The 25429-nt window shown below is 40.8% G+C and overlaps 2 protein-coding genes across 3 annotated transcripts in view; one reads left to right on the top strand and one right to left on the bottom strand.

The window, feature by feature from the left end:
• Window positions 1–963: 963 nt before the first annotated feature.
• On the bottom strand, window positions 964–7387 carry NDUFA6 (NADH:ubiquinone oxidoreductase subunit A6). The gene is made up of 3 exons (XM_033865919.2): window positions 7230–7387; window positions 1890–2005; window positions 964–1169 (listed from the first exon to the last, which is right to left on the bottom strand). Exons 1-3 carry the CDS (start codon window positions 7363–7365, stop codon window positions 1038–1040), a joined length of 384 nt encoding a protein of 127 aa, XP_033721810.1. The 5' UTR covers window positions 7366–7387; the 3' UTR covers window positions 964–1037.
• A 510-nt stretch (window positions 7388–7897) lies between these two features.
• LOC101331550 (uncharacterized) overlaps window positions 7898–25429 on the top strand; it is a 32025-nt gene continuing 14493 nt past the window's right edge. The window contains exon 1 of one of the 2 annotated variants that reach the window (XM_033865914.2): window positions 7898–7954. The gene's annotated coding sequence lies outside the window, so the exon portion shown is untranslated. The remainder of the gene's footprint in view (window positions 7955–25429) is intronic. The other variant, XM_033865916.2, reaches the window with a different exon arrangement.

The raw sequence follows: 25429 nt of genomic DNA, 5'->3' as shown, positions 1-25429 counted from the left end.
CATATATACACTACCAAACGTAAAACAGCTAGCGGGAAGCGGCCGCATAGCACAGGGAGATCAGCTCGGTGCTTTGTGACCACCTAGAGGGGTGGGATCGGGAGGGTGGGAGGGAGACGCAAGAGGGAGGAGATATGGGGATATATGTATATGTATAGCTGATTCACTTTGTTATACAGCAGAAACTAACACACCATTGTAAAGCAATTATACTCCAATAAAGATGTTAAAAAAAACAACAAAAATAATAATAAAGGGGTTGCTGGTGCTGAAAAATTTAGGAATCATCAGGGTGACTGTACCTATAGATACTGAACCCCTTTCTCCAGCATTTAGACTGTCCAGGGAAGGAACAGAGAAGACTACCATCCAAAGCAAACAGATCAGGTCTTTAACCTGGGTCAAGATTTATTCTCATCGCTAGAGCCACACTCCATTTGCAAAGGGAATACTTCTGTGCGTGCACTGAACAGCTGTGTCCCCTAGCAGGATGCCTGATTGACAAGTTAATTTCATCTTTAGGACCAATGCTTGTTGCGGACAGGAGGTTAGGCCTCTGAGCAGCCATTTTCTTCAGAACCCAGGGAAAAACAGCCCAGCTTGTCAGCTCTACTTCTGGGCCTCTTCGTGCTGCTCGGATCCTCCTCCAGTAGCAAGAGCTGGCTAATTTTGGATAATCTGTGCCATTACACCAAAATATCCAATCCTGGGGGCTGTAGAAACACAGCTAAGTTAACAAAGCCATCCAGCATCACACCCAGAACGGCAGTTTCTGAGCAGATGGCCTCACCATTCCTGTTTACCAACATGCAAGGCTCTGAGAAAAGAGAATCTAATTTACTGGAAACACCACACTTCAGGAGACAGGAAAGAACAGGTGGTGTGTTCAACTTGTTCAGACGAAAAGTGAGACTGCAGAAGTAGAGCTTCTCATTGGTTCACCAATGGAATTCTATCATGAAATGACCATCATATATTGAGTTTATTTGTGCTCTAAAATATTTAAATATCAACATGCACTTTTCCATTGAGTGATTTCACGGGTCGTGCCCAACATAGAACTTGGACAGGAAATCCTTTGGCCTTGGTGCTTCTGTTTCATGGAAAAACCGCATAACGTGTGTCCGCTGCTTCCACACTTTAATTGTTTCTTCCAGTTCCATCTTTCCCTGCACAAGTGAGGGGAGAGGTCTTCAGTCAGAGTGGTTGAGTGGAAGGAATACAACACTGAAGGCCAGGACTCGATTCTCTGCTCTGGCACTGACTTGCTGAGTGACCTTGGGCAAGTAACATACTGCATCTAGACCATACTTTCTGCATCTGGAAAATGAGGTGGTTGGACTAAGTAATTCTGAGACCTTTCAAATACTCCTTAACTCTCTGGCTGACTGGTTCCAAGAGGAGACTTTAGGTCACCAGGCCTCTGCCCCGACTGCCTAACCTGACTGGCTTAATTTACATTCCTGCTTAACATTCTTTCCGTGTTATTTACTGGCCCATATGCTGAAGTTGCCACTGATGCCAATGAGACGGACCAGAGAGACAGAATCAGGCCCAGGATCTGACTCCATGGCCTGCTCTTCCAGCTGAAAACTGGCAACCAGGTGAAGCAGTAACTTCCAGGGATGAGGTTCAAGAAGAGTTCAAACTTTCCTCTGTCTGTTTTTAATTTTAAAATGTAAGCCCCAGTGGATTTTCCCTTGAATAATCTTATAATCTATTTAACCAGGTGAGAACCTCCAAGTTGAACTATTCCTTTGAAACACTATGTAACAGTTGCTGACCTAGTAGTTGCTTTTAAACTTGGAGATAAAATGTTCATCTGAGAAGAGTGAGAAGCTCTGGACAAATTGGCTGCTCTTTAAAATCAGTCAGGGAGAGTTAGTTACCTTAATGACCAGAAGATCAACCGCCCTGGGGTCTGTGACGTGGGCATTCTTCATAAACATTTCTCGGACTTTATCCCGTCCCTGTTTCACAGAGATGTCTAGCTTGAATAAATGCACTAAAGAAAAAACATGATTCAGAGTAGAGATGGTTAAAACATGTTTTTAAAAAAACTGAGTCAACGGCTAGTCATTGAACACATAGGTTGCCCATTCATTCCATTCACCAAATACTAGCCTGACCTTAAGCTAGGTGCTTGAGGATGTGAAGAAGCGTGAGATATGGCACTTGCTCTCAAAGAGCGTATTTGTTTGGGGAGACAAGCCCACTGCATTTGAAGAGGCAGTATAGCACAGTTCAAGAGTATGAACAACCTGGGTTCAAATCCCAGCTCTGTCACTTATCAGCTATATGATTCTGTGTATGTTCACTTCTCTATGCCTGAGTGTATTTATTTGTGAGTGAAATAAGGACGACAACAGCACATACAACTACAGAGCTGTTGTGAGGATTCTATGAGAGAACGGTGCCTGGCATGGAATAAGCTCTCAATAAATGTTAGCATTATTATTACATGGAGCAACTGACAGAAGATGACATGGCTGAAATTAATGTACAGTGATATGGTGCAGGTTTGTGCACCATGCAAACTTAAGAGTTGAGGGAGACTGCTGAGTGTGCAGGTAGGGAAAGGCATCAATCCAGCAAACGATTACTACCATATTAGGTTACCTGGAAGAAAGAGAGGAGTTTAAGATGTAGCTCCTGCTCTCTAGGCCTTAAATCCATGAGTGCAAATATTAAAATCACAATATTCAGCGATCCCTGATTAAGTGCTAAAATAGTGGCACAGACTCAGTGACCTGGGAGTTTGACAAGGCATATAGATGTCCTTTGAAAATTAGGTGTTTTTATTCTCATCCTCTGGCAGTTGGACTTCAGTGGATTTGCTGATGGCAAGGACATGAACAGGGCCTTGTGTGGTAGGTGGAATAAGGACAGAAGAGGGGCACACGAGGCTCAGGGGACAGCATAACCAAGGCTCACAGGCTAGAATGAGCACTGTGGTTGAGCAGAGCAGTGGGCTCATTTGGTGAGGATACCCTGTGGTGTGGCCATTCCTGTGACATGTCCACTCTCGTCTATGGAACTATCACAACCAGCTCTGAAAACCATGAGGGCTATCTAGTGACTGAATTAATCAACAACAAAGTTTGAATCTTTAATTATACTCATAACTTAGTGATGGCAATAGAAAAATAAAGCTTCTGCTGAGGAAGAGATCATGCCAGGCTGATTCAACCAAAGAATAAGCAATAGCAGAAATCTAGTAGGAGAAACTGCATCCCAGCTTTGCAGGTAAGTGTTAACAGAGAAGACAGAGGATCACATGAGAAAGAACTCAGTATCCAGTGGTGTGCTGGAGCAGGCTGCCATGGTGAGCCAATTATACACATCTCTTCCCAAGTCGGCCGTCACTGACTTCACTTTGATAGCTTAAAATCAACCGTGGTGGGAGTATTTACATCATTGAAAATGGTAAACACTATAAATCTAGATTTCCTGACGGAGAATTAGCTGTTAAACACCATAGTATCACATGTGGAATTTTAGAAAAGAGCAAACAAAGGGACCATAAGAAGACAGAGACACAAATTAATGCAAACTAATATGGATGCTGGAATTTAGAATCTTACCACTAGAGGACTGTGGGGACTTGCCTTAAGTCAGACTACTGGTCCCTGGCAAACATGGGCCTAGAATCCAGGTTGCTTATTGGTTTTTAATTTACAATTTTGTGCTCTTTTAAGGAAAGGAGTATGAGGAATCTTCCCCTGCTATCAGTGCTTACCTTTCCTGCGTTTTCATATTAGAATCCTGCCCAACCTTGGGAGAGAAAAGCGAGGTGCCTCTGTGCATACTGGGGGAGCTGGTGTCCACCTACTCCCATTCCACAAGATCTCCTGAACCACACACCAGCGCACTGGGTGTATGAATCTTCTCCTCAGGAAAACATTCACAGGCACAAATGCAAAGTTTTGCCTACAGTGTCAGTTCACGGATCCCTGAATGCCCATCTTCCCAGGTTAAGAATCCTTGTCTCTAAAGAGGCAAATTCATAGCTTTGTCCTAGTCATCCTTCTCCCACCTCAACCCCCTGAACACACCCCCTCCACCAGTGAGAAAGGCTGCAGGAAGGCAAACAGGAACAGCCTAAGCTATAGCCCACTCAACTGTTCTTTGGTCTAAATCAGTGGTTGTCAAACCAGTAACGATTTTTGCCCACCAGGACATCTGGCAACATCTGGAGGCGTTTTTGATTATCACAACTAGGGGGGAGAATGCTAATGGCATCACTGGGTGGAGGCCAGGGATGTTGCTAAACATCCCACAATGCACAGGACAGTCTCCACAACCAAGAATTATCCAGCACAAATGTCACTGCTGAGAAGCCCTGGAGTAAATCATTTCCAACTGTTCTTTCTCAACTCACAGACTCCTGGCTTAATCTTCGAATCCTGCATATTTTAATTTCGATTTGAAAAAATTTGAGAGGCACAAAAAGAAGATATGGAAGTGCCCCTTTTGGATGAAGGTGACTTCCATAGTCTGTGTGTTTTCCTCAAGTTATTGTTAAGGCTTTTCTGAGTCAGGGAGGCTCTGACAGGTTAGGAAGGATGACACTGATGGTTCTCAGCCGTCTGCTCCAATTCATTTTGGTAGCATTCATACCAAGTGCCGGGAGATCCTTAGATGGGAAGGCAGCATGGTGTGATGAAAAAAGAACATGGGATCTGGGGTCAAACAAGCTGGGTAAGGTCTCCACACCATCATGAACTAGGACCTTGCCTGGGGTACAGCCTTCTCAGTCTATTTCTTCATCTACAACGTAGGGAAGACAATAACCTCTTACCTAACTCCTTTACGGGAATGTGGTGAAAATCAAGTGACAACATCTTATAAACAGTAAAGCATCGATACTGATGTTAACTATTAAAAATTTCAGCACTTACTTCCCATACCTCTGTTACATTTTGGGTTTTAATGATCTGGTTATATATGCCTATCTTCCTGACTAGACCATAAGACCCTGGAAGGCAGGGTTGTGTTTTAGTCACTTTCATATCTCTCTAGGCACCCAGTACTGACCCTGTAGTACAAGAGGTACCCAATGAAATGGAAATTAAACAAATGAATAGTTTCTATAGAAGGTCTCCTGTTGTGCTGTAACCAGCAAGCAGCATGTAGTATTTCTTCAAAGGAGGGAATCCAAGGCAGTTTCGTTCTGTGCTCCCATGTGGAGGCAACCACCCAGGCAAATGGCACTCTGTTCCACAAGCGCAGCATAACTGGGTCCCGTGAGATGCAGGGAAAACTACAGCAGAAGCTGAGCCAAGTGTAACAGCTGGACAATCAGGGTCTGAAGTCTGGCTCTTCCACTTACTAATGGTGTGAGTGAGACAAGTTTATGTGCCTCAGTTTTCTCATCTGCAAGACAGGGAAATGATTAGAACCCACCCTAAAATGAGGCAATGTAAAGCATTTAGCATAGTGCTGGGCCATATGTATGCATTTCAATGAATGTTAGTTATTATCAATACTTTTACTTATTCCCAGTCCTTAGTTTGGATCCTCAGCTGGAATCCCCAATGATGGATGTCATGACACCAGTGTACACACAGGCCTGAGAAAACGACAAGCTACAGATCACTGATCCTCCCCACTGACCCCCCGCCAACCTCCCCCTGCTCTACAGGCTCCTATAACCCCCTGCCTTCTCCTCTTCTCAGGACCCTTCTGACTGTGGGCTTATCTTCTCAAACAGTATTTGAGGGAAAGTCTTGGAGGGTGTTGATTTTGAACGAGCTAGATACCTGGGTTCTATCCTCAACTCAGTCACTGATTTTTACCGTTTGCCAACTATTCTTTCTGCCATCTGGGTCTTGTTCCCCATCTGTCCCCTGAAGGCATGTAAATTTGTAGTCCCTGAACCGCCCGGATCACTCCGGTTTCTCCCTCCCTTGTATCCTGTGGGTCTAAGTTATGGTCATGGGCAACCTCTCAAAAAGTCAGCTTGAGGACAAGTGACACTGGAGCAGACACAGCTCCCGTACATTAAAGAGCTGGGTTCTGCACGGAGTGTAAGCCCTACACATAACAGTAACAATAATAACAAGAGAGCAGTAGCAACCAGCACTTAATGAGTGTCTAAGTGTCAGACACTATCCTATTCAACAGAGCAACTCTCTGAAGAAGGTACTATATATTATCATTCTACAGATGAGGAAACTGAGGCATAGCGAGATGAAACAACTTGCTCAGGGTCACACAGCTACTAAGGGGAAAGTGGAGGCAAGTCCATGTAACCACCACATTCTACACACAGGCAAGGAAGTGGCACCCTAAGGGGTGCTATGGCGCTCCAGCTCACTTAAAAACACGATAAAACACACTAAATCAAATCAACAAAATTACCAAATATCGACAGTCCCTGACATCTGTACTGCCCTTGACAGTTCAGATGGGATTTTCCCCAAGTTTTCTTTCATCGGGTACACGGGGCAGCGCTGAGGGGGATGCCAAGATGAAAAAAAGTCTCTGAACGTGGGGAGCTTATATTTTAATCCTTCGGGTGAACACATTGGTTCTCTGACATCCAAGCGAAGACAGGGGTTCTGGGGGGGCAGGGGAAGGAGTTCCTAAGGAATACTAGGGGCCTGTGGCACTAGGTAAAAAGACTTTGGAGACTGGGGAGGGAGGCACCTCACCCGGAGGGGCTGGAAAAGACACCACTGTCTGATTGGATGACCTTGGAAAAGTCACTTCCCTGCTCCGGTTCTGCTTCTTTCTCTGTGGGGGATGTGGGAACCAGATGATCGCTCAAATCCCACCGCCCCTTTGTTTATATAACCTAATGGATGTCTGTAAACACATTCACGAACTCTAGTTGACTCTGGGTTCCAGATCCACCAGGGGCTGGCTCTGGGCCTTGCGCGGATCACTTCGTCTCTAGGTGCTTCCGCTGCCTCATCTATAAAGTGAGTGTGTCACTGACAGTCCTTGCTCTCCCTCCCAGGGGTTCGGGAAGAATTACGGGGGACAAAAGGGCAAGGGCGCCCTAGCAGCGCGGTTCCGACGCAGAGCACGACTGGTCTGACCCTGGCGCCGCCGCCGCCAGGTCAGGTCCACCAAGGCTCGTGTGGCCCTCCTCCCCTGAAGCGCTCGGGATCACCTCTGCCCAAGCTGGTGACCTCGGCTCGGACCGGCAGAAATGGGAGGCCGGGACGGCGGCGACCTTGGGCGGCTGCCTCCGGGGCCCCGCGTGCGCCGCTGCCTCTCACCAGTGTTCGGCACCTCCCGATACCAGGCGCGGTAGAGCTCGCGCACCCTCCGCTTGGCCTCGTTCATGTCCCGACTGAAAATGGGCTTCACCAAGGTGTTGGCCGCAGCAGCGCGGCGGAGGCCGCTTGCCGCCATCTTGCGAAAGAAACCACCTCCCAACTTCACCCCGTTTCAACCCGTAAGTCTGGCCGAGGGACAAATCTTTTTTCTCATTGGCTAAAACTTAAAGTCCCGCCCCTAAACTACTGGTGGGCGGGAGAACGGCTATGGGTCTCTCTGATTGGCTGAGAAGCCTCTCTCTCTCTCCCTCTCTCCCTCTCTCCCTCTCTCCCTCTCTCCCTCTCTCCCTCTCTCCCTCTCTCCCTCTCTCCCTCTCTCCCTCTCTCCCTCTCTCCCTCTCTCCCTCTCTCCCTCTCTCCCTCTCTCCCTCTCTCTCTCTCCCCCTCTCCCCCTCTCTCCCTCTCTGTGTGAGAGAGGCAGGTGGAGGCTGCGCAGGCTCACCTGCGGAATCTTACGCTCGGCCGTTGAACGTCCTAACGGTCGCCCGACCGCGCCGCCAGGGGCCGCTCGGGCCCAGGCCAGCCGTTGTGCCGCGAGTTGGCGCGTGCCTGCTGTCTGGCGTCCACTGCGTCACGCCCGCGAACTGCCCCGGGCGCTACTGTGGTAGCGCCCATCCACACGCACGTCGTGGATCTTCCGCGCTTGGGCCGTGGGCCCTGCTGAGGCAAGTAATGGCGCCTGGGCTGCTGTGGCGTTGGCCTGGCACCTCTGCGGCTTTTCCGCAATAACTTTTTCCCCCCTATAAACCAGCTCTTTTGAAGCGAGGTAGAGACGTGAAAGTGCTCTCCTGGCCTTGAGCTTCTGAGCTTCTCGGCCCTTCTCCACAGCCCAGGGAGGTGGGTTATATCATCAGCCCCATTTTAGACGGGGACGTTTTCATCCCAAACTCTGGATCTCTGTGAAAAACAGCCCAGAGTTTTGGAGCTGGAAGGAACCTTAGGTCGTCCATTCTGGGTACCTCTCTCTTTCCTGGCATTTTTCTTTTTTTTGGCCTTGCTGCAGGGCATGAGAGATCTTAGTTCCCCCATCAGGGATTGAACCCGCGCCCCTTGCAGTGGAAGCACAGAGTCTTAAGCACTGGACCAGCAGGGAAGTCCCTTTCCTAGCATTTTTCTACTGAGGCTATCTCTGAACATCAAGGGGAGCCTGGAAGGGTAAAGGGAAAAATAACAGCTAACAACATGTCAGGCCGTGCGTAGATTTTCTACTTAGTCTTAGTTAATCTCATAGATCAGGTGGGTACTGTTAGCATCCCCATTTTACAGGTGAAGAAAGTGAGGTGGTGCAGCCTAGGTCACTTGCCATTTTAGGTTCTGCCCCAGACAGACTCCTGCCTGGAGTCCACTGGTCATTTCTGAAAATGCAGTTGATAGATACTTTGTGAGTTTTGGGGAAGCAGCAGGGGTCAGGGCTGAGCTTAGCTCTGGAACCCCAGCCAGCATGGGGGATGGCCCTGCATCTAGCCCAGTCTTACCCATTTTAAAGGGTAAAAAATTGGATTTTTTCCCTGTATTATTTTTTAAAATGTATTTGTACATTTAAATGAATTATGCATGAAAAGAAAGCTTGTAACATTGTGACTACCTAGAGGGGTGGGATAGGGAGGGTGGGAGGGAGATGCAAGAGGGAGGAGATACGGAGATACGTATATGTATAGCTGATTTACTTTGTTATAAAGCAGAAACTAACACACCATTGTAAAGCAATTATACTCCAATAAGCATGTTAAAAAAAAAAAGAGCTGAGGTGATAAAACAAAATGAGACAGTGTATCTATAGCCTGCTGTTAAAGGCATCTACTAGATATTAGTTAAGAAAGAACTTTTGAAATATAAAAATGTGGTAACTGTGAGATGGGGTAGTGGAAAGAAATAGGAACCAAGAATAAAAGCCTTCCCCAAAAGTTAAAAAAGCATGTAACATATGTAAGTGATAAAGCATGGTAGAATGGGAACTTTTGAACTTCAGTACCCACCTCAAGAAGTTGTAGTACAGTTAACATTTATGTATTGTGTACCATGCTCCTGGTAACCACTGTTTTACATTCTTCAGGCACATTAACTTGTTTAAGCCTTGAAACACACCTGTGAGATAGGTGCTGTTATACCCATTCTACAGATGAGGAAACTGAAACACAGAGGCTAAGTTACTTGACAGTACTGGGTTGAGACCCAGGTAGCTGACTCCAGAGTCTGCGCTCTACCTCTGATACCCACCTGTGTAATTCTGACCTGGTTCATGCTCCTGCCTCCTCTAGGAGTAACCACTGTCATGAGTTTAGTGTTTAATATTCTTATGCATTGAAAAAAAAAAGGTCTCTAAAACAACTCACAACTGGGGGAAAATATTTGCAAATGGTATATTCCATAAAGGACTTGTATCTGGAATATATAAAAGACACAACTCAAAAAAAATAGCCCAATTTAAAAATAAGCAAAGCTGACAACACCAAATGCTAATGAGGATGTAGAGCAGCAGGAACTCTCATTGCTGGTGCGAATACAGCTAGTTTGGAAGACAGTTCGGAAGACAGTTTGGCAGTTTCTTGCAAAACTAGCATACTTTGTACTTCCCTGGCAGTCCAGTGGTTAAAACTCCGTGCTTTCACCACAGGGGGCTTGGGTTCGATCCCTGGTCCAGGAGCTAAGATCCCACATGCTGTGAGGGGCAGCCAAAAAAAACCCAAAACGAACAAACAAAAAAAACTAGCATACTCTTACCATATAATCCAGTAATCACACACCTTGGTATTTACCCAGATGAGTTGAAAACTTATGTCCACACAAAAACCTGCACATGGATGTTTATAACAGTTTTATTCATGATTGTCAAAAGTTGGAAGCCACAAAGGCGGCCTTCAGGAGGTGAACAAATAAACTGTGGTACATGCAGACAGTGGAATATTCTGGAGCATTAGAAAGAAATGAGTCATGAAAAGACATGGAGGAAACTTTAATGGATATTACTAAGTAAAAGAAGCCAATCTGAAAAGGCTACATACTGTATGATTCTAGCTATATGACATACTAGAAAAAGGCAAAACTATGGAGCCAATAAAAAGATCATTGGTTGTCAGGGACTAGGGTAGAAAGAGGGATGAATAGGTACAACACAGAGGGTTTTTAGGTCAGAAACCATTCTGAATGATGCTATAATGGTGAATACATGTCATTATATACTTGTCCAAACCCACAGAGTGAACCCGAATGTAAACTGTGGACTTTGGATGGCAATGATGTGTCAATCTAGGTTCTTCCATTGCAACAAATATAGCACTCTGATGGGGCATGTTGGTAGTGGGGGAGGCTGGAGGGTGGGCAGGGCAAGGGGTATATGGAAACTCTGTACTTTGCACTTAGTTTTTCTGTGAACTTAAAACTGCTCTTAAAAAAATAGCCTTTTTTTTTTAAATGGGCAAAGGCTTTGAATAGCTGTTTTTCTCAAGAAGTGATACAAATGACCAATAATACATGAAAAGACACTCAGCGTTCATTAGGTAAATGCAAATCAAAACCGTAAGATACCATTTCTCACCCACTAGAATTCCTAAAATAGAAAACAGACAACAGTCAGTGTTGGTGGGGACATGGAGAAATTGGAACCCTCGTACGTTGCTGATGGGAATGTAAAATGGTACAGCTACTTTGGAAAACAGTCTGGCAGTTTCTTAAAAAGGTAAACATGGACTTACTATATGATCCAGCAATTCCAATCCTAGTATCTACCCAGGAGAAATGAAAAGATTTGTCCACACAAAGACTTGTATGTGAATTGTTATAGCAGCATTAGTCACAATAGCTAAAAAGTAGAAACAGCCCCAAAGTCTATCAACTGGATATACCAAAAAAAATTTTTTTAAGTGGATAAACAAAGTATGGTACATCCATACAATAGAAAACTCTTCAGCCAGGATGAACCTTGCAAACATTATGCTCAGAGAAAGAAGATAGACACACAACAATACAGTATGATACCATTTGTATGAAGGGTTCAGGAAAGGCAAATCTATAGAGACAGAAAGTAGATTAGTGAGCTGAGTAGAAATGAGGAGTAAATGTGTAGCATAAGGTTTCTGTTTAGGCTGATGGAAATGCCCTAAAATTAGTTCATGGTGATAGTGTACAGCTTTGTAAATATACTAAAATTTATTGAATTGTACACTTAAAATGGGTGAAGAATGAATTTTATGGTATGAAAATTATATCTCAATGAAGCTGTTGGAAAAAAATGGTCTCAGGACTTCCCTGGCGGTCCAGTGGTTAAGACTCCACACTTCCAATGCAGGGGGCGCGGGTTCGATCCCTCGTCAGGGAACTAAGATCTCACATGCCACACAGCGCAGCCAAAAAAAAAAAAAGGTCTGATGATTTTTCAAATGTGTAAAGTCCAGTGTGTCTTAATAATGCCTTCTTCCTTTCATCACCTTAAAAAAGGAAAAAACCCTATTTGTCCTTATTAAAAACAATTATTTTAGAAAATTGGACAGGATAGCACAGTACAGAAAATAAATATCCTCTGTAAAATTAGAGGCAATGTAGCATATCGTGAAAAAAATTTATTGTCAGTCCCTGATATCAGTTACAAGCTGCATGTTACCTTTCCTCCATGAACATTGGTTTCTGCATCTGTAAAACGGGCATAACAATGGCTACCACACAGGGTTGAGAGGATTAAATGAGATAATGTATATACTAGGAAGTGCCTGGAAGAGTGTCTGCTTCACACAGATGTTTGATAAATGTCAGTTTTCTTTCCTTTGCCTACTAATCAGATTATGAGAATCCCGTTAACTTTCTTTAGCCTCAATCCCTACAACACATTTACAGAGTATACCCTAGTGACCAAGAACCAGTGGAGGGTGGTAGTCTTGTTGAGGTGGGAGGGTTGGAATGCACCCAGGGCATTGCCTAGATGCTGTGTTTGCATCTTAAGCCCCCATTTTTTACTTACATTATATGTTATGGATTAATACAAGTAGAGATTTCTAAAGGTGATTTTATGAACATTTAACCCAAGATTTTCAATTTAACCCAAATTTTTCAATTTTCTGTAGAAAAGAATATTACTTTTTTTTGGTAGGGGACATTGATGTACATATAGGTTAAGAACTAACCACTATCCCTAGCCACCTCTCGCCACTGTCGTTGGTGCCCAGTGAATGTTAAATTGGGTTGAATTGAAGACCTCAGCATTTAAGATACTTATGCTGTTGGTAGTGGAGTGAGAACTAGATCCCAGAATTGTTTTTTTAAGATTTTTTTTGATGTGGACCATTTTAAAGTCTTTATTGAATTTGTTACAATATTGCTTCCGTTTTATGTTTTGGTTTTTTGGCCTCGAGCCATGTGGCATCTTCGCTCCCCGAATAGGGATCGAACCCACACCCCCTGCACTGGAAGGCAAAGTCTTAACCACTGGACTTCCAGGGAAGTCCCAGCTCCCAGAATTTTTTACGTGGGTTCGGTGTTGTTCTTCTACTCCATCCCTCCTCTCACCCCACTTTTGGCCTTGATTTAAAGCTTTTCTATCTAAAATGGTTGCATCCTTCTTCCTGAGACCACCACCTTAGAGTCAGAGATTTGAGCAGAGGGTGTTTTGGGTTCCAGTGGTATATGGGATCATGGGGTCCCAAGATGGAAGCAAAAGCAACGGGGAGGTATCAGGAATTGATCCATCAGGGCCAAGATATATAGCCACATGCCTTATACTCAGCCTTTTCTTTCTGGCCCCTGTAGGGAAGGGAAAGCAGCTTTTATAATTTTCCCTGTATTATGCTACACATTTTAAATTAAACTTTTAAGATAATTATAGATTCACATGTATAAGAAATAACACAGAAAAGTCAGATGTACCCTTTACCCAGTTTTTCCCAATGGTAACATATTGTAAAACAATAGTACTGTATCGCAACAAGGATACTGACATTGATATAATCAAGATACAGAACATTTCCATCACCACAAGGATCCCTCATGTCATCCTTTTCCTTCCTTAGTCCCTCCCTAATAAAGGGACTCCATTTTTATAATTTTGTTATTTGAAGAATGTTTTATAAATGGAATCATACAGTATGCAGCCTTTTGGATGGGCTTTTTTTTTTTTTTCACTCAGCATAATTCTCTTGAGATTCATCCAGGTTGATAAATGTATCAGTGGTTTATTCCTTCTTATTTCTGAGTAGTATTCCATGGTATGGATTTACCACAGTTTAACCATTCACCCCTTAAAGGACATCTGGGTTGTTTCCAGTTTTGGGCTATTATAAGTAAAACTGTACGTATTTGTGTACAGCTTTTGTGTTAACACAAGCCTTCATTTCTTTAGTATAAATGCCCAGGAGTGCAATTGCTGGGTTATGTGTTTGTTGCCTATTTAATTGTGTAAGAAACTATTAAATTGTTTTCCAGAGCAGCTGTACCATTTTGCATTCTGATTAGCAATATATGAGTGACCCAGTTCCTGTTCTGCTTTTGGTGAAGCAACTTTTTAATTTTAGCCATTTGATAGATGTGTAGGAATAGCTCATTATTGTTTTAATTTGCATTTCACTTATGGCTAGTGATGTTGACATCCTTTCATGTGCTTATTTCCCATCTTATATTTTCTCTAGTGAAATGGCTTTTCATGTCTTTTGCCCATATTCTAATTAAATTGTTTACCTGTTGAGTTTTGAGAGTTCTTTATATGTTCTAGGTGCTAGTTCTTTGTCAGATACATGGTTTGCAAACATTTTCTACCACTCTGTAGCTTGATTTTTCATCTTTTCCGCACGGTCTTTCACAGAGCAGGAGTGTTTAATTTTGATGAAAGCCAATTTATAATTTTTTTTCCTTTTGTGGACTGTGCTTTTGGTGTCAAATTTAAGAACCCTAGCCCTAGGTCCAGAAGATTTTCTATGATTGTTTTCCTAAGAGTTTTATGTTTTACATTTAAGTACATGGCCCATTTTGAGTTAATTTTCATATAAGCTGTTAGATTTAGATTGAGGGGTTTTGTTTTGTTTTGTTTTTGCCTATGGATGTCTGATTACTCCAGAACCATTTGTTGAAAAGCCAGCTTTCCTCCACTGAATTGCTTTTGCACCCTTATCAAAATTCAGTTAAAAGCTACAATAATCAAAACAGTATGGTATTGGCATAAAAAACGGACAGACAGATCAACAAAACAGGAAAAGAATGAAAAGGAAAAAAGAAGAAAATCTTGACATTTGTGACAACATGGATGGATCTCAAGAAAGACAAATACCATATGATTTCACTCATATGTAGAATCTAAAAAACAAAACAAAACAAAAAAAAGCAAGTAAAAAACAATGAGCAAATAAAACAAAAACAAACTCATAGATACAGAGAACAGATTGGTGATTATCAGAGCAGAAGGGAGCTGGAAGGTAGGCGAAATGGGTGAAGAGGGTCAATTGTATGGTGATGGATGGTAACTAGACTTTTGGTGGTGATCACTTTGTAGCGTATACAGATATCAGATTATAATGTTGTACAACTGAAACTCATAAAATGTAATATACCAATTTTACCTCCAAAAAAAAAGTCAGTTGAGCCTATCAGTTGGTGACAAATTCTCTTGGTTTTCCTTCATCTGAGAATTTCCTGATTTCCCCCAGCATTCCTGAAGGATATTTTCAATGGATATGGGATTCTGGATTGACATTTCAACACTTGAAAAGTATTGTGTCACTTCCTTCTGGCCTCTATGGCCTCTAATGAGAAATTAGCTGTCATTCAAATTGATTTTTCTCATATAGGTCCTAGATTTGTTTTTCTCTGGCTACTCTCAAGGTTTCTCCTTTATTTTAGTTATAATATCCAAAGTATGTAAAGAATCAGTAGCAAAACAAATGAACAGAGAAACCAAATAACCCAATTAAAAAATGGGTGAAGGACCTGAATAGACATTTCTCCAAAGAAGATATATGAAAGGCCAACAGGTACGTGAAAAGATGCTCAACATCACTAGTCATTGAGAAAATGCAAATTAAAACCACAATGAGATATCACCTCATGCCTGTTAGAATGGCCATCATCAAAAAAACAAGAGATAACAAATCATGGCACGGTTGTGAAAGGAAAAGGAAACCCTGTTGGTGGGATTGTAAATTGGCACAGCCACTATGAAACACACTATGGAGGATCCTTAAAAAATTAAGAATTAGAATTACCATATAATCCAGCTATTCCATTTCTGGGAATGTAGCCAAAGGAGATGAAAACACCAACTTGAAAAGATATCTGCATCCCCACGTTCATAGCAGCATTATTTATAATAGACAAGACATGGAAGCAACATAAGTGTCCACTGATGATGGATGAACGGATAAAGAAGTTGTGGTCTAAATATACAATGGAATATTATTCAGACATGAAAAAACAGGAAATCCTACCATTTGCAACAGCATGGATGGACCTTGAAGGCATTATGCTAAGTGAAATAAGTCATACAGAGAAAGAAAAATACTGTATGATCTCACTTACATGTGGAATCTAAAAACAAAAAAAAAACCCCCCCAAGTCACAGAGGCAGAGGGTAGAGAGAGGGGGAATTAGAGAAAGGAGGTCAAAAGGTACAAATTTCCAGTTTTAAGATAAATGAGTACTAGGAATGTAATACACAACATGACTATAGCTTACACTGCTCTATGATACATAAGAAAGTCCTTAAGAGTAAATCCTAAGAGTTCTCATCATAAGGAGAAATTTTTTTTTCTTTTTATTGTATCTATATGAGAAGATGGATGTTAGCTGAACCTACTGTGGTAATTATTTCACAATATATATAAATAAAACCATCATGCTGTATGTGTTAAAATTTTACAGTGATGTATGTCAATTTCTCAGTAAAACTGGAAACAAAAAACTAAACAAAAAAATAATATAATATCATCAGGATTTTGATTGAGATTGCATTGAATATGGATTATAATTGAATATAGAAATGACATCTTGGAAATTCCCTGGCTGTCCAGTGGTTAGGACTCTGTGCTTTCACTGCTGAGGGTGTGGGTTCAATCCCTGGTGGGGGAACTAAGATCCCACAAGCTGTGGGTGTGGCCCCCCCGAAAAAAAATGACATCTTTATACTGCTGAGTTTTCCTAACAGGGAACATAGAATGCTTTACACATAGTATGTGTATGTATATTCAGACCCTAAGAGAAACTCAAGACCTTTGGATGGGGATCAGAGAACAGAGCATTTGTTGCTCACAAAGCATCTTGTACCTGTTCCCCACACTAATTCTATTTTCTGCTGTGTCTGCTGTTAACCCATTTGGTCCAGTGAGTTCTTAATGTCAGATATTGTATTTTGTTCTAGAATGTCTATGTTATCTATTGCTATGAACAAATTACCTCAAAACTTATCAGCTAAAACAACAAACATTTATTATCTCATGGTTTCCTAGGGACCAGGAATCCAGGTGAGGCTTAGCTGTGTGCCTCTGGCTCAAGGTCCCTCATGAGGTGGTCATCAGTCAGCTGGCACTGTGGTATCATTGAGGGCTCACCTGGGCTGGGGAAGAGAGTGTGAGGTGGCATCCACTTCGTGGTTGTTGGCAGGCCTTGGGCCCTCATCACTTGGGGCTCTCCACAGGGCTGCCTCATTATAAGGCAACTGTTTTCCCCCATAGCAAGTGTTCAGAGAGTGAGAGTGAGTACAGTGTTCAAGATGGAAGCCACAGTCTTTTTGTAAACTTATTTTGGAAGTGACATCTCACGTCTACCAAATTTATTCAATAAATCCAGACCACACTCAAATGAATACTAGGAAGTGGAGATTATTAGTGACTATCTTAGAGGCTTTCCTACCACAGTGTCTATTTGATTTTTTACTGATTTGAATTCTCTGTTGAATTACTCTAGCTCTTCATCTGTTTTGTCTATCTTTTTGTCTTATTTTCTTTAACATGCTAATCATAGCCATTTTTAAAAGTCCCTATCTGCTAACTCCAATATCTAGATTATCCCTGGGTCAACTTCTTTGACTGTTTATCTCTTAATTATCAGTTAATTTTTCCTCCTTCTTTATAAGTTTAGTAACTTTTAACAAAAATATTTATTTATTTGGTTGCACTGGGTCTTAGTTGCAGCTTGCTGGCTCCTTAATTGTGGCAGGCGGGCTCCTTAGTTGTGGCTCATCAGCTCCTTAGTTGCAGCACGTGGGCTCCTTAGTTGTGACATGCATGTGGGATCTAGTTCCCTGACTAGGGATTGAACCCAGGCCCTCTGCATTAGGAGCGCAGAGTCTTAACCACTGTGCCACTAGGGAAGTCCCAAAGTTTAGTAACTTTTATTGTTAGCTGGACATCATGGATATGTTGTAGATTATGTTAATTTTTCTCTAAAGGAATATCAAGAAAAATAATAGATACATGTATATGTATAACTGAATCACTTTGCTGTACACCTGAAACTAACACAACATTGTAAGTCAACTATACTCCAATATAAAATAAACGTTTTTTTAAAACCACAAAAAAATAAAAAAGGAACATCAAGTTTTGTTTTGGCAGGCTTTGAGGTTTGAATTTAGGTTTCAGTTGTTTGGAAGTATTTTAGTTTTGCCCATAGTTGTAGATGCAGTCCTTATTCCTAGGGGATGCTTTTCTGGAGTCTTAACTGAATGCCTGGAGTATGCACCAAAATCTCTTCACTTTGGCCAGGCCCAGTCTCCAATGTCATCCAGCACTATGTGACTCTGAATTTCCCCATGTGCTCTCAGCTCCCCAAAGTTGTATGCTACGCTGTCTTACCTGCTCAGCCCAGCAGGTGGCCAAGGACTCGAACATCTATACTCAGACCTTTCAGGCTCTTTGCCTATGGTTACCTCCACTTCACTTCCCTGACCCTCAAATTCTGTGACACTAGCAGCCCTAAACCCCAGGCTCTGCCTCTTATACCCAGTAAGAATTCTGCTCCCTGTCTTGGCTCGACCACTCCAGGTCACACTTAGGGAAGTACCCTCAGGAGAAAATCTGCATTGGTTGCTCTCCATGCCTAAAAGTAGTTGAATGTATTTTGTCCCCTTTTATGTTTTATGTTTGTTTATTGTGCAAAGGTAAATCCAATACCAGCTACTCCCTCACGGCTGAAACTTTTAAGTCTTTGAAAAGCCTTAGTGGGAAGCCGATATTTCACCAGCTCTATTTTTTTTTTTTTTTTTTGGTACGCGGGCCTCTCACTGTTGTGGCCTCTCCCGCTGCGGAGCACAGGCTCCGGACACGCAGGCTCAGCGGCCATGGCTCACGGGCCCAGCCGCTCCGCGGCATGTGGGATCCTCCCAGACCGGGGCATGAACCTGTGTCCCCTGCATCAGCAGGTGGACCCCCAACCACCACGCCACCAGGGAAGCCCACACCAGCTCTATTTTTATTTCCACTGTGCTGTTTCTTTTCCCTAATAGACAATTCACTTTTATGGGTGCCATATCCTCTCTTATCTTTTTGAGGATTTTAATATTTACTTTAAAGTCTCTTTTGATTTTCTCTATTAACTCTTTTCCTTAGTCATTAGTTTTTTTTTGTTTGTATAGCATTGTGCCTCTCTTTTCTACTGTTGGTTTTCTTCAAATATTTGGCAAGTTCTGGCTAAGTGCTCAAGTCTGTCTTTGAGATTCTCTGATGGATTCTCTTTGAATGGTTTTATTTACTGTGAAGTGGCATTAGTCTCTGTGGAGTCAAGATAAGACATTGCTAGGCAGGGTACACTTGTGGTTAGACTTTGGGATAATGGGGGTCCCCAGACCTGCTGGGTGTTACCAGCCATCCAGCAAGGGGCCTCACAATCATTGCTCTCACCTGGTGGTTGATGCATCTGTTTTTGTCTGCTTGCCACAGGTGGGGAAAGAGAGGAAGTCAGTCATCTTTTTGCTTCACATGAATCCCCAAACCAATCATCCCAATAAGTTTCTCTCCTGCTCCCCAGATCTGTCACTCTGACGGACAGAGACTCCCAGGGACTCTCTGCCTCTCACAGTGATGTTCTCCTGCCTGTATTTTGTTCTTTGGTTTCCTCTGTCAACCGCATCCTGCCTGCCTTCCATTTCTGAGAGATTCCTTATGGCTTCTGGTTCAACAGGGTACCACATTTTGCTTTCCAGCGCTATTATGGATTTATTTAAAGATCTACTTTCTTTTACCTCTGTTGTTTGAGGTAGGAGAGAGAGGCACTGTACACAGATGGCAGTCTGATGTCTGGCCTTAGTGGCTCCTGAGAACCTTTCTGTTGTCTTGACACCGAAAGCTGACTTGGCTCAGCATAGAATTCTTGAGTCACAATCATTTTCCCTCAAAACTCTGTAGAACATGACTACACTGTCCTTTAACATTTAGTATTTCATGTGGTAATTCTTATGCCATTCTGATTTCTGATTCTTTTTTCTTTTTAGGTAACCTTTTTTTTTTCCTGCCTTAATGTTTTCTTGTTCTTTACGTTCAAAAATCTTAACCAGGATATGTATACATATGGAAAGCTTGGTGTTACTTTTGCCTCATTAAGTCAATTTAAAATTATATGATTTAAGGGTCAAGGCTTCCTTCACTTCAAGGAATTGCATTTGCACCTTTGTCTAAAATCAACTGACAATATATGGGTCTATATCTAGACTCTATTCTGTTCCATCTCTCTTGACATCAGCAATCTCATACTGTCTTGATTACTGTCCAACTTTACTTTTACAAAATTCTAGGTTGTTGGCACTTCCATATGGACTTTAGGAACAGCATATCAATTTCAACTACCAAAAAAGTTTGCTGAAAATTTTATTGAGATTACACTGAATCTATAGATCAATTTGAGTGTGGAATTCACATTTTAATAGTTTTGAATCTTCTGATTCACGACCTTGGTTTATCTCTTCATTTATTTAGGTCTTTAATTTCTTTCAATAATGTTTTGTAGTTTTTAGTGTACAGCTCTTCCACATATTTTTTGTCAGAGTATTTCATATTTTTGATGCTATAGTAAATGATATTTTTAAAATTTTAATTCCCAATTGTTCAGTGCTATGAACAACTGACTTTTAATACATTTGTTTAAGAGCACTTTTAGGTTCACAACAAATACAATTGGTTTTTACATATTGATCTTATATCCTTCACTTTGCTAAACTCTGGTAGCTTTTTGGATGATCCCACAGGATTTTATACACAATCATGTTGTCTGCAAAATAAAGGCAGTTTTATTTCTTCCTTTCCAATCTGATTACCTTTTACTTCTCTCTTTTATTTTTTAATTTTAATCTTTGTAGTTCATTGAAAGAGGTGATCATCATTTAATGGCTGATTGTATCAAATCTGAAAAACATTAGTATAATCAATGAGCAAAATTATGATATAGATGCAAGTGAGAGGTTTTTGTCTCATTTGCAATTTGCAGCATAAATTGATGAGGGAATGTTAACACAAGTAGTTTTGTAAGTTATGCATGTAAAGGGCTGAATCATCGCAGTCATGAGGTTCTGACTCTAGAAATCTGTTACTAAAAGTATACAATTTGACTTCAGGAAAAAAATCAACAAGTGATAATAAATCAGATTTTAGGTTGGTTACTGGACTAGATTAAGCATGGTAAGGGAAGTCTGATATTATGCTTCTTCTTTGACATCGTTGCCCCATTCAGGAGTGTGGTAGGTTTACCGATGGTGTAAGGGATAATTACTTCTATTTCTTAACTTAGTTCACTGTCTAAAACTTCCAGTACAATGTTGCATAGAAGCAATGAGGGCAAACATCCTTGCCTTATTCCTGAATTTAAGGGGAAAACCTTCAGTATTTTACCATCGGGTATATTGTTAGCTCTAAGTTTTTCATAGATGTCCTTCATCAGGTTGAGGATGTTCTAACTACTCCTAGTTTGCTGGGAGATTTTTTTCAGGAACAGATGTTGATTTTGTCAAATGTTTTTTATGCATCTGTTGAGATAATCATATGATTTTTGTTTTTTAGTCTATTAATATGGTGAATTATATTGATTGGTTTTTGAATGTTGAATCAACCTTGCATTCCCGAGGGTAAACTCCTTTGGTAATGATGTATTATCTTTTTATATGTTGTTGTTTTCAATTTGCTAAGATTTTGTAAATAATATTTGCATCAATGTTTATGAGAGATGTTGTTTTGTAGTTTTCTCATGTCATCTTTGTCTGGTTTTGATATCAGATAATGCTGCACTCATAAAACAAGATGGGAAGTATTTCCTCCTTTTTTTCTGGAAGAGTTTGTGTAGAATTGGTATTATTTCTTCCTCAGAAGTTTGGTAGAATTTACTAGTAAAGCCATGTGGACCTGAAGTTTTCTTTGTGGGAAAGTTAAATAAATTCAATGTCTTTAATAGATATAGAGTTATTCAGGTTATATATTTCTTCTTGCATGAGCTTTGGTACTTTGTGTCTTTTAAAGATTTTGTCCATGTCATCTATGTTGTCAAACTTATCCGCATAGCATTGTTCATAATGTTCCCTTATTTTAGTATCTATAGAATCTGCATCAGTCACCTTTATCATTCTTGATATTGATAATTCGCATCTTATTCATTTTTTCCTGATCTAGTCTATCTAGAGGATTGTACACTTTGTTGAGCTTTTGGTTTTATTGACTTTTTTCTTTTCTTTGTCTGTTTTCTATTTCATTTCTTTTCACTCTGATTTTTAAAATTTCTTGTGCTTACGTTGGCTTTTATTTGCTCTTCCATTTCTAGTTTCTTAAAGTAGAAACTGAGGTCATTGATTTGAGACATTTCTTATTTTCTTTTTTAATTAATTATTTATTGAAGTATAGTTGATTTACAATGTTGTGTTAATTTCTGGTGTAGAGCAAAGTGATTCAGTTATACATATTCTTTTTTATATTCTTTTCCATTACAGTTTATTACAGGATGTTGAATTATAGTTCCCTGTGCTATACAGTAGAACCTTGTTTTTTATTTTTTAATTTTTTTTTACTTTTTGGCTGTGCCACGTGGCATGCAGGATCTTAGTTCCCTGACGCCCCCATGCCCCCTGCAGTGAAACCCACGCCCCCTGCAGTGAAAGTGCAGAGCCTTAACCACTGGACTGCCAGGGAAGTCCCATGTTTATCTATTTTATATATAGTGGTTTGTATCTGCTAACCCCAAACTCCTAATTTATCCCTCCCCCACCCTCTTTACCCTTTGGTAACCATAAGCTTATTTTCTAGAGACATTTCTTATTTTCTAATATAGGTGTTTTTAGTGCTATAAATTTCCCTCCATGTACTGCTTTAGCTGCATCCCACAAATTTTGATATTTTTTCTTTTCTTTCAGTTCAAAATGCTTTCTAACTTTCCTTTTGATTTTTTATTTCATATATATACATATGTATATATATATGTATACACACACACACACACACACACACACATATATATATATTTTAGCTGCACTGCAAATCCTGTGGGATCTTAGTTGCCTGACCAGGGATTGAACCCAGGCCCTTGGCAGTGAGCACAGAGTTCTAACCACTAGACTGCCAGGGAATTCCCTATTTCACACATATATTATTTATGTATTTATTTATTTTTGAATTTTATTTTATTTTATTTTTTTATACAGCAGGTTCTTATTAGTTATCCATTTTATACATATTAGTGTATACATGTTAATCCCAATCTCCCAATTCATCACACCACCACCTCACCTCCCCTGCCACTTTCCCCCCTTGGTGTCCATACGTTTGTTCTCTACATCTCATACACATATATTATTTAAAGGTGTGTTGTTTAGTATCCAATTATTTGGGGATTTTTCTAGGATCTTTCTGTTACTAATTTATAATTTAATTCCATGTGGTCAGAGAATGTACTTGAAATTACTTAAATCTTTTATTTTTTTTTAATTTTATTTATTTATTTATTTATTTTTTAACATCTTTATTGGAGTATAATTGCTTTACAATGGTATGTTAGTTTCAGCTTCACAACAAAATGAATCAGTTATATATATACATATATTCCCATATCTCTTCCCGCTTGCATCTCCCTCCCTCCCACCCTCCCTATCCCACCCCTCCAGGCGGTCACAAAGCACCGAGCTGATCTCCCTGTGCTATGCAGCTGCTTCCCACTAGCTATCTACCTTACGTTTGGTAGTGTATATATGTCCATGCCTCTTTATCGCTTTGTCACCGTTTACCCTTCCCCCTCCCCATAGCCTCAAGTCCATTCTCTAGTAAGTCTGTGTCTCTATTCCTGTTTCACCCCTAGGTTTTTCATGACATTTTTTTTTCTTAAATTCCATATATATGTGTTAGCATACGGTATTTGTCTCTCTCTTTCTGACTTACTTCACTCTGTATGACAGACTCTAGGTCTATCCACCTCATTACAAATAGCTCAATTTTGTCTCTTTTTATGGCTGAGTAATATTCCATTGTATATATGTGCCACATCTTCTTTATCCATTCATCCGATGATGGACACTTAGGTTGTTTCCATCTCTGGGCTATTGTAAATAGAGCTGCAATGAACATTTTGGTACATGACTCTTTTTGAATTATGGTTTTCTCAGGGTATATGCCCAGTAGTGGGATTGCTGGGTCATATGGTAGTTCTATTTGTAGCTTTTTAAGGAACCTCCATACTGTTCTCCACAGTGGCTGTATCAATTTACATTCCCACCAACAGTGTAAGAGGGTTCCCTTTTCTCCACACCCTCTCCAGCATTTATTGCTTCTAGATTTTTTGATGATGGCCATTCTGACTGGTGTGAGATGATATCTCATTGTAGTTTTGATTTGCATTTCTCTAATGATTAGTGATGTTGAGCATTCTTTCATGTGTTTGTTGGCACTCTGTATATCTTCTTTGGAGAAATGTCTATTTAGGTCTTCTGCCCATTTTTGGATTGGGTTCTTTGTTTTTTTGTTATTAAGCTGCATGAGCTGCTTATAAATTTTGGAGATTAATCCTTTGTCAGTTGCTTCATTTGCAAATATTTTCTCCCATTCTGAGGGTTGTCTTTTGGTCTTCTTTATGGTTTCCTTTGCTGCGCAAAAGCTTTTAAGTTTCATTAGGTCCCATTTGTTTACTTTTGTTTTTATTTCCATTTCTCTAGGAGGTGGGTCAAAAAGGACCTTGCTGTGATTTATGTCATAGAGTGTTCTGCCTATGTTTTCCTCTAAGAGTTTGATAGTTTCTGGCCTTATATTTAGGTCTTTAATCCATTTTGAGCTTATTTTTGTGTATGGTGTTAGGGAGTGATCTAATCTCATACTTTTACATGTAGCTGTCCAGTTTTCCCAGCACCACTTATTGAATAGGCTGTCCTTTCTCCACTGTACATTTCTGCCTCCTTTGTCAAGGATAAGGTGACCATATGTGCGTGGGTTTATCTCTGGGCTTTCTATCCTGTTCCATTGATCTATATTTCTGTTTTTGTGCCAGTACCATACTGTCTTGATTACTGTAGCTTTGTAGTATAGTCTGAAGTCAGGAAGCCTGATTCCTCCAGCTCCATTTTTCGTTCTCAAGATTGCTTTGGCTATTCGGGGTCTTTTGTGTTTCCATACAAATTGTGAAATTTTTTGTTCTAGTTCTGTGAAAAATGCCAGTGGTAGTTTCATAGGGATTGCATTGAATCTGTAGATTGCTTTGGGTAGTAGAGTCATTTTCACAATGTTGATTCTTCCAATCCAAGAACATGGTATATCTCTCCATCTATTTGTATCATCTTTAATTTCTTTCATCAGTGTCTTATAATTTTCTGCATACAGGTCTTTTGTCTCCTTAGGTAGGTTTATTCCTAGGTATTTTATTCTTTTTGTTGCAATGGTAAATGGGAGTGTTTTCTTGATTTCACTTTCAGATTTTTCATCCTTAGTGTATAAGAATGCCAGAGATTTCTGTGCATTAATTTTGTATCCTGCTACTTTACCAAATTCATTGATTAGCTCTAGTAGTTTTCTGGTAGCATCTTTAGGATTCTCTATGTATAGTATCATGTCATCTGCAAACAGTGACAGCTTTACTTCTTCTTTTCCGATTTGGATTCCTTTTATTTCCTTTTCTTCTCTGATTGCTGTGGCTAAAACTTCCAAAACTATGTTGAATAAGAGTGGTGAGAGTGGGCAACCTTGTCTTGTTCCTGATCTTAGTGGAAATGCTTTCAGTTTTTC

Source organism: Tursiops truncatus, chromosome 11 (assembly GCF_011762595.2).
Source record: "Tursiops truncatus isolate mTurTru1 chromosome 11, mTurTru1.mat.Y, whole genome shotgun sequence".
NCBI lineage: Eukaryota > Metazoa > Chordata > Mammalia > Artiodactyla > Delphinidae > Tursiops > Tursiops truncatus.
The sequence above is the reverse complement of the archived record's forward strand: the minus strand, read 5'-3'. Positions and strand labels throughout refer to the sequence as shown.

Excerpts from the sequence above, each read along its gene's own strand:
- NDUFA6 (XM_033865919.2), bottom strand. The coding sequence starts at position 7,365 with ATGGCGGCAAGCGGCCTCCGCCGCGCTGCTGCGGCCAACACCTTGGTG. Across the intron at positions 2,006-7,229 it reads TCGGGAGGTGCCGAACACTG|TGCATTTATTCAAGCTAGAC; the intron begins GTGAGAGGCAGC and ends TTTTTTCTTTAG. Across the intron at positions 1,170-1,889 it reads TTGATCTTCTGGTCATTAAG|GGAAAGATGGAACTGGAAGA; the intron begins GTAACTAACTCT and ends TCACTTGTGCAG.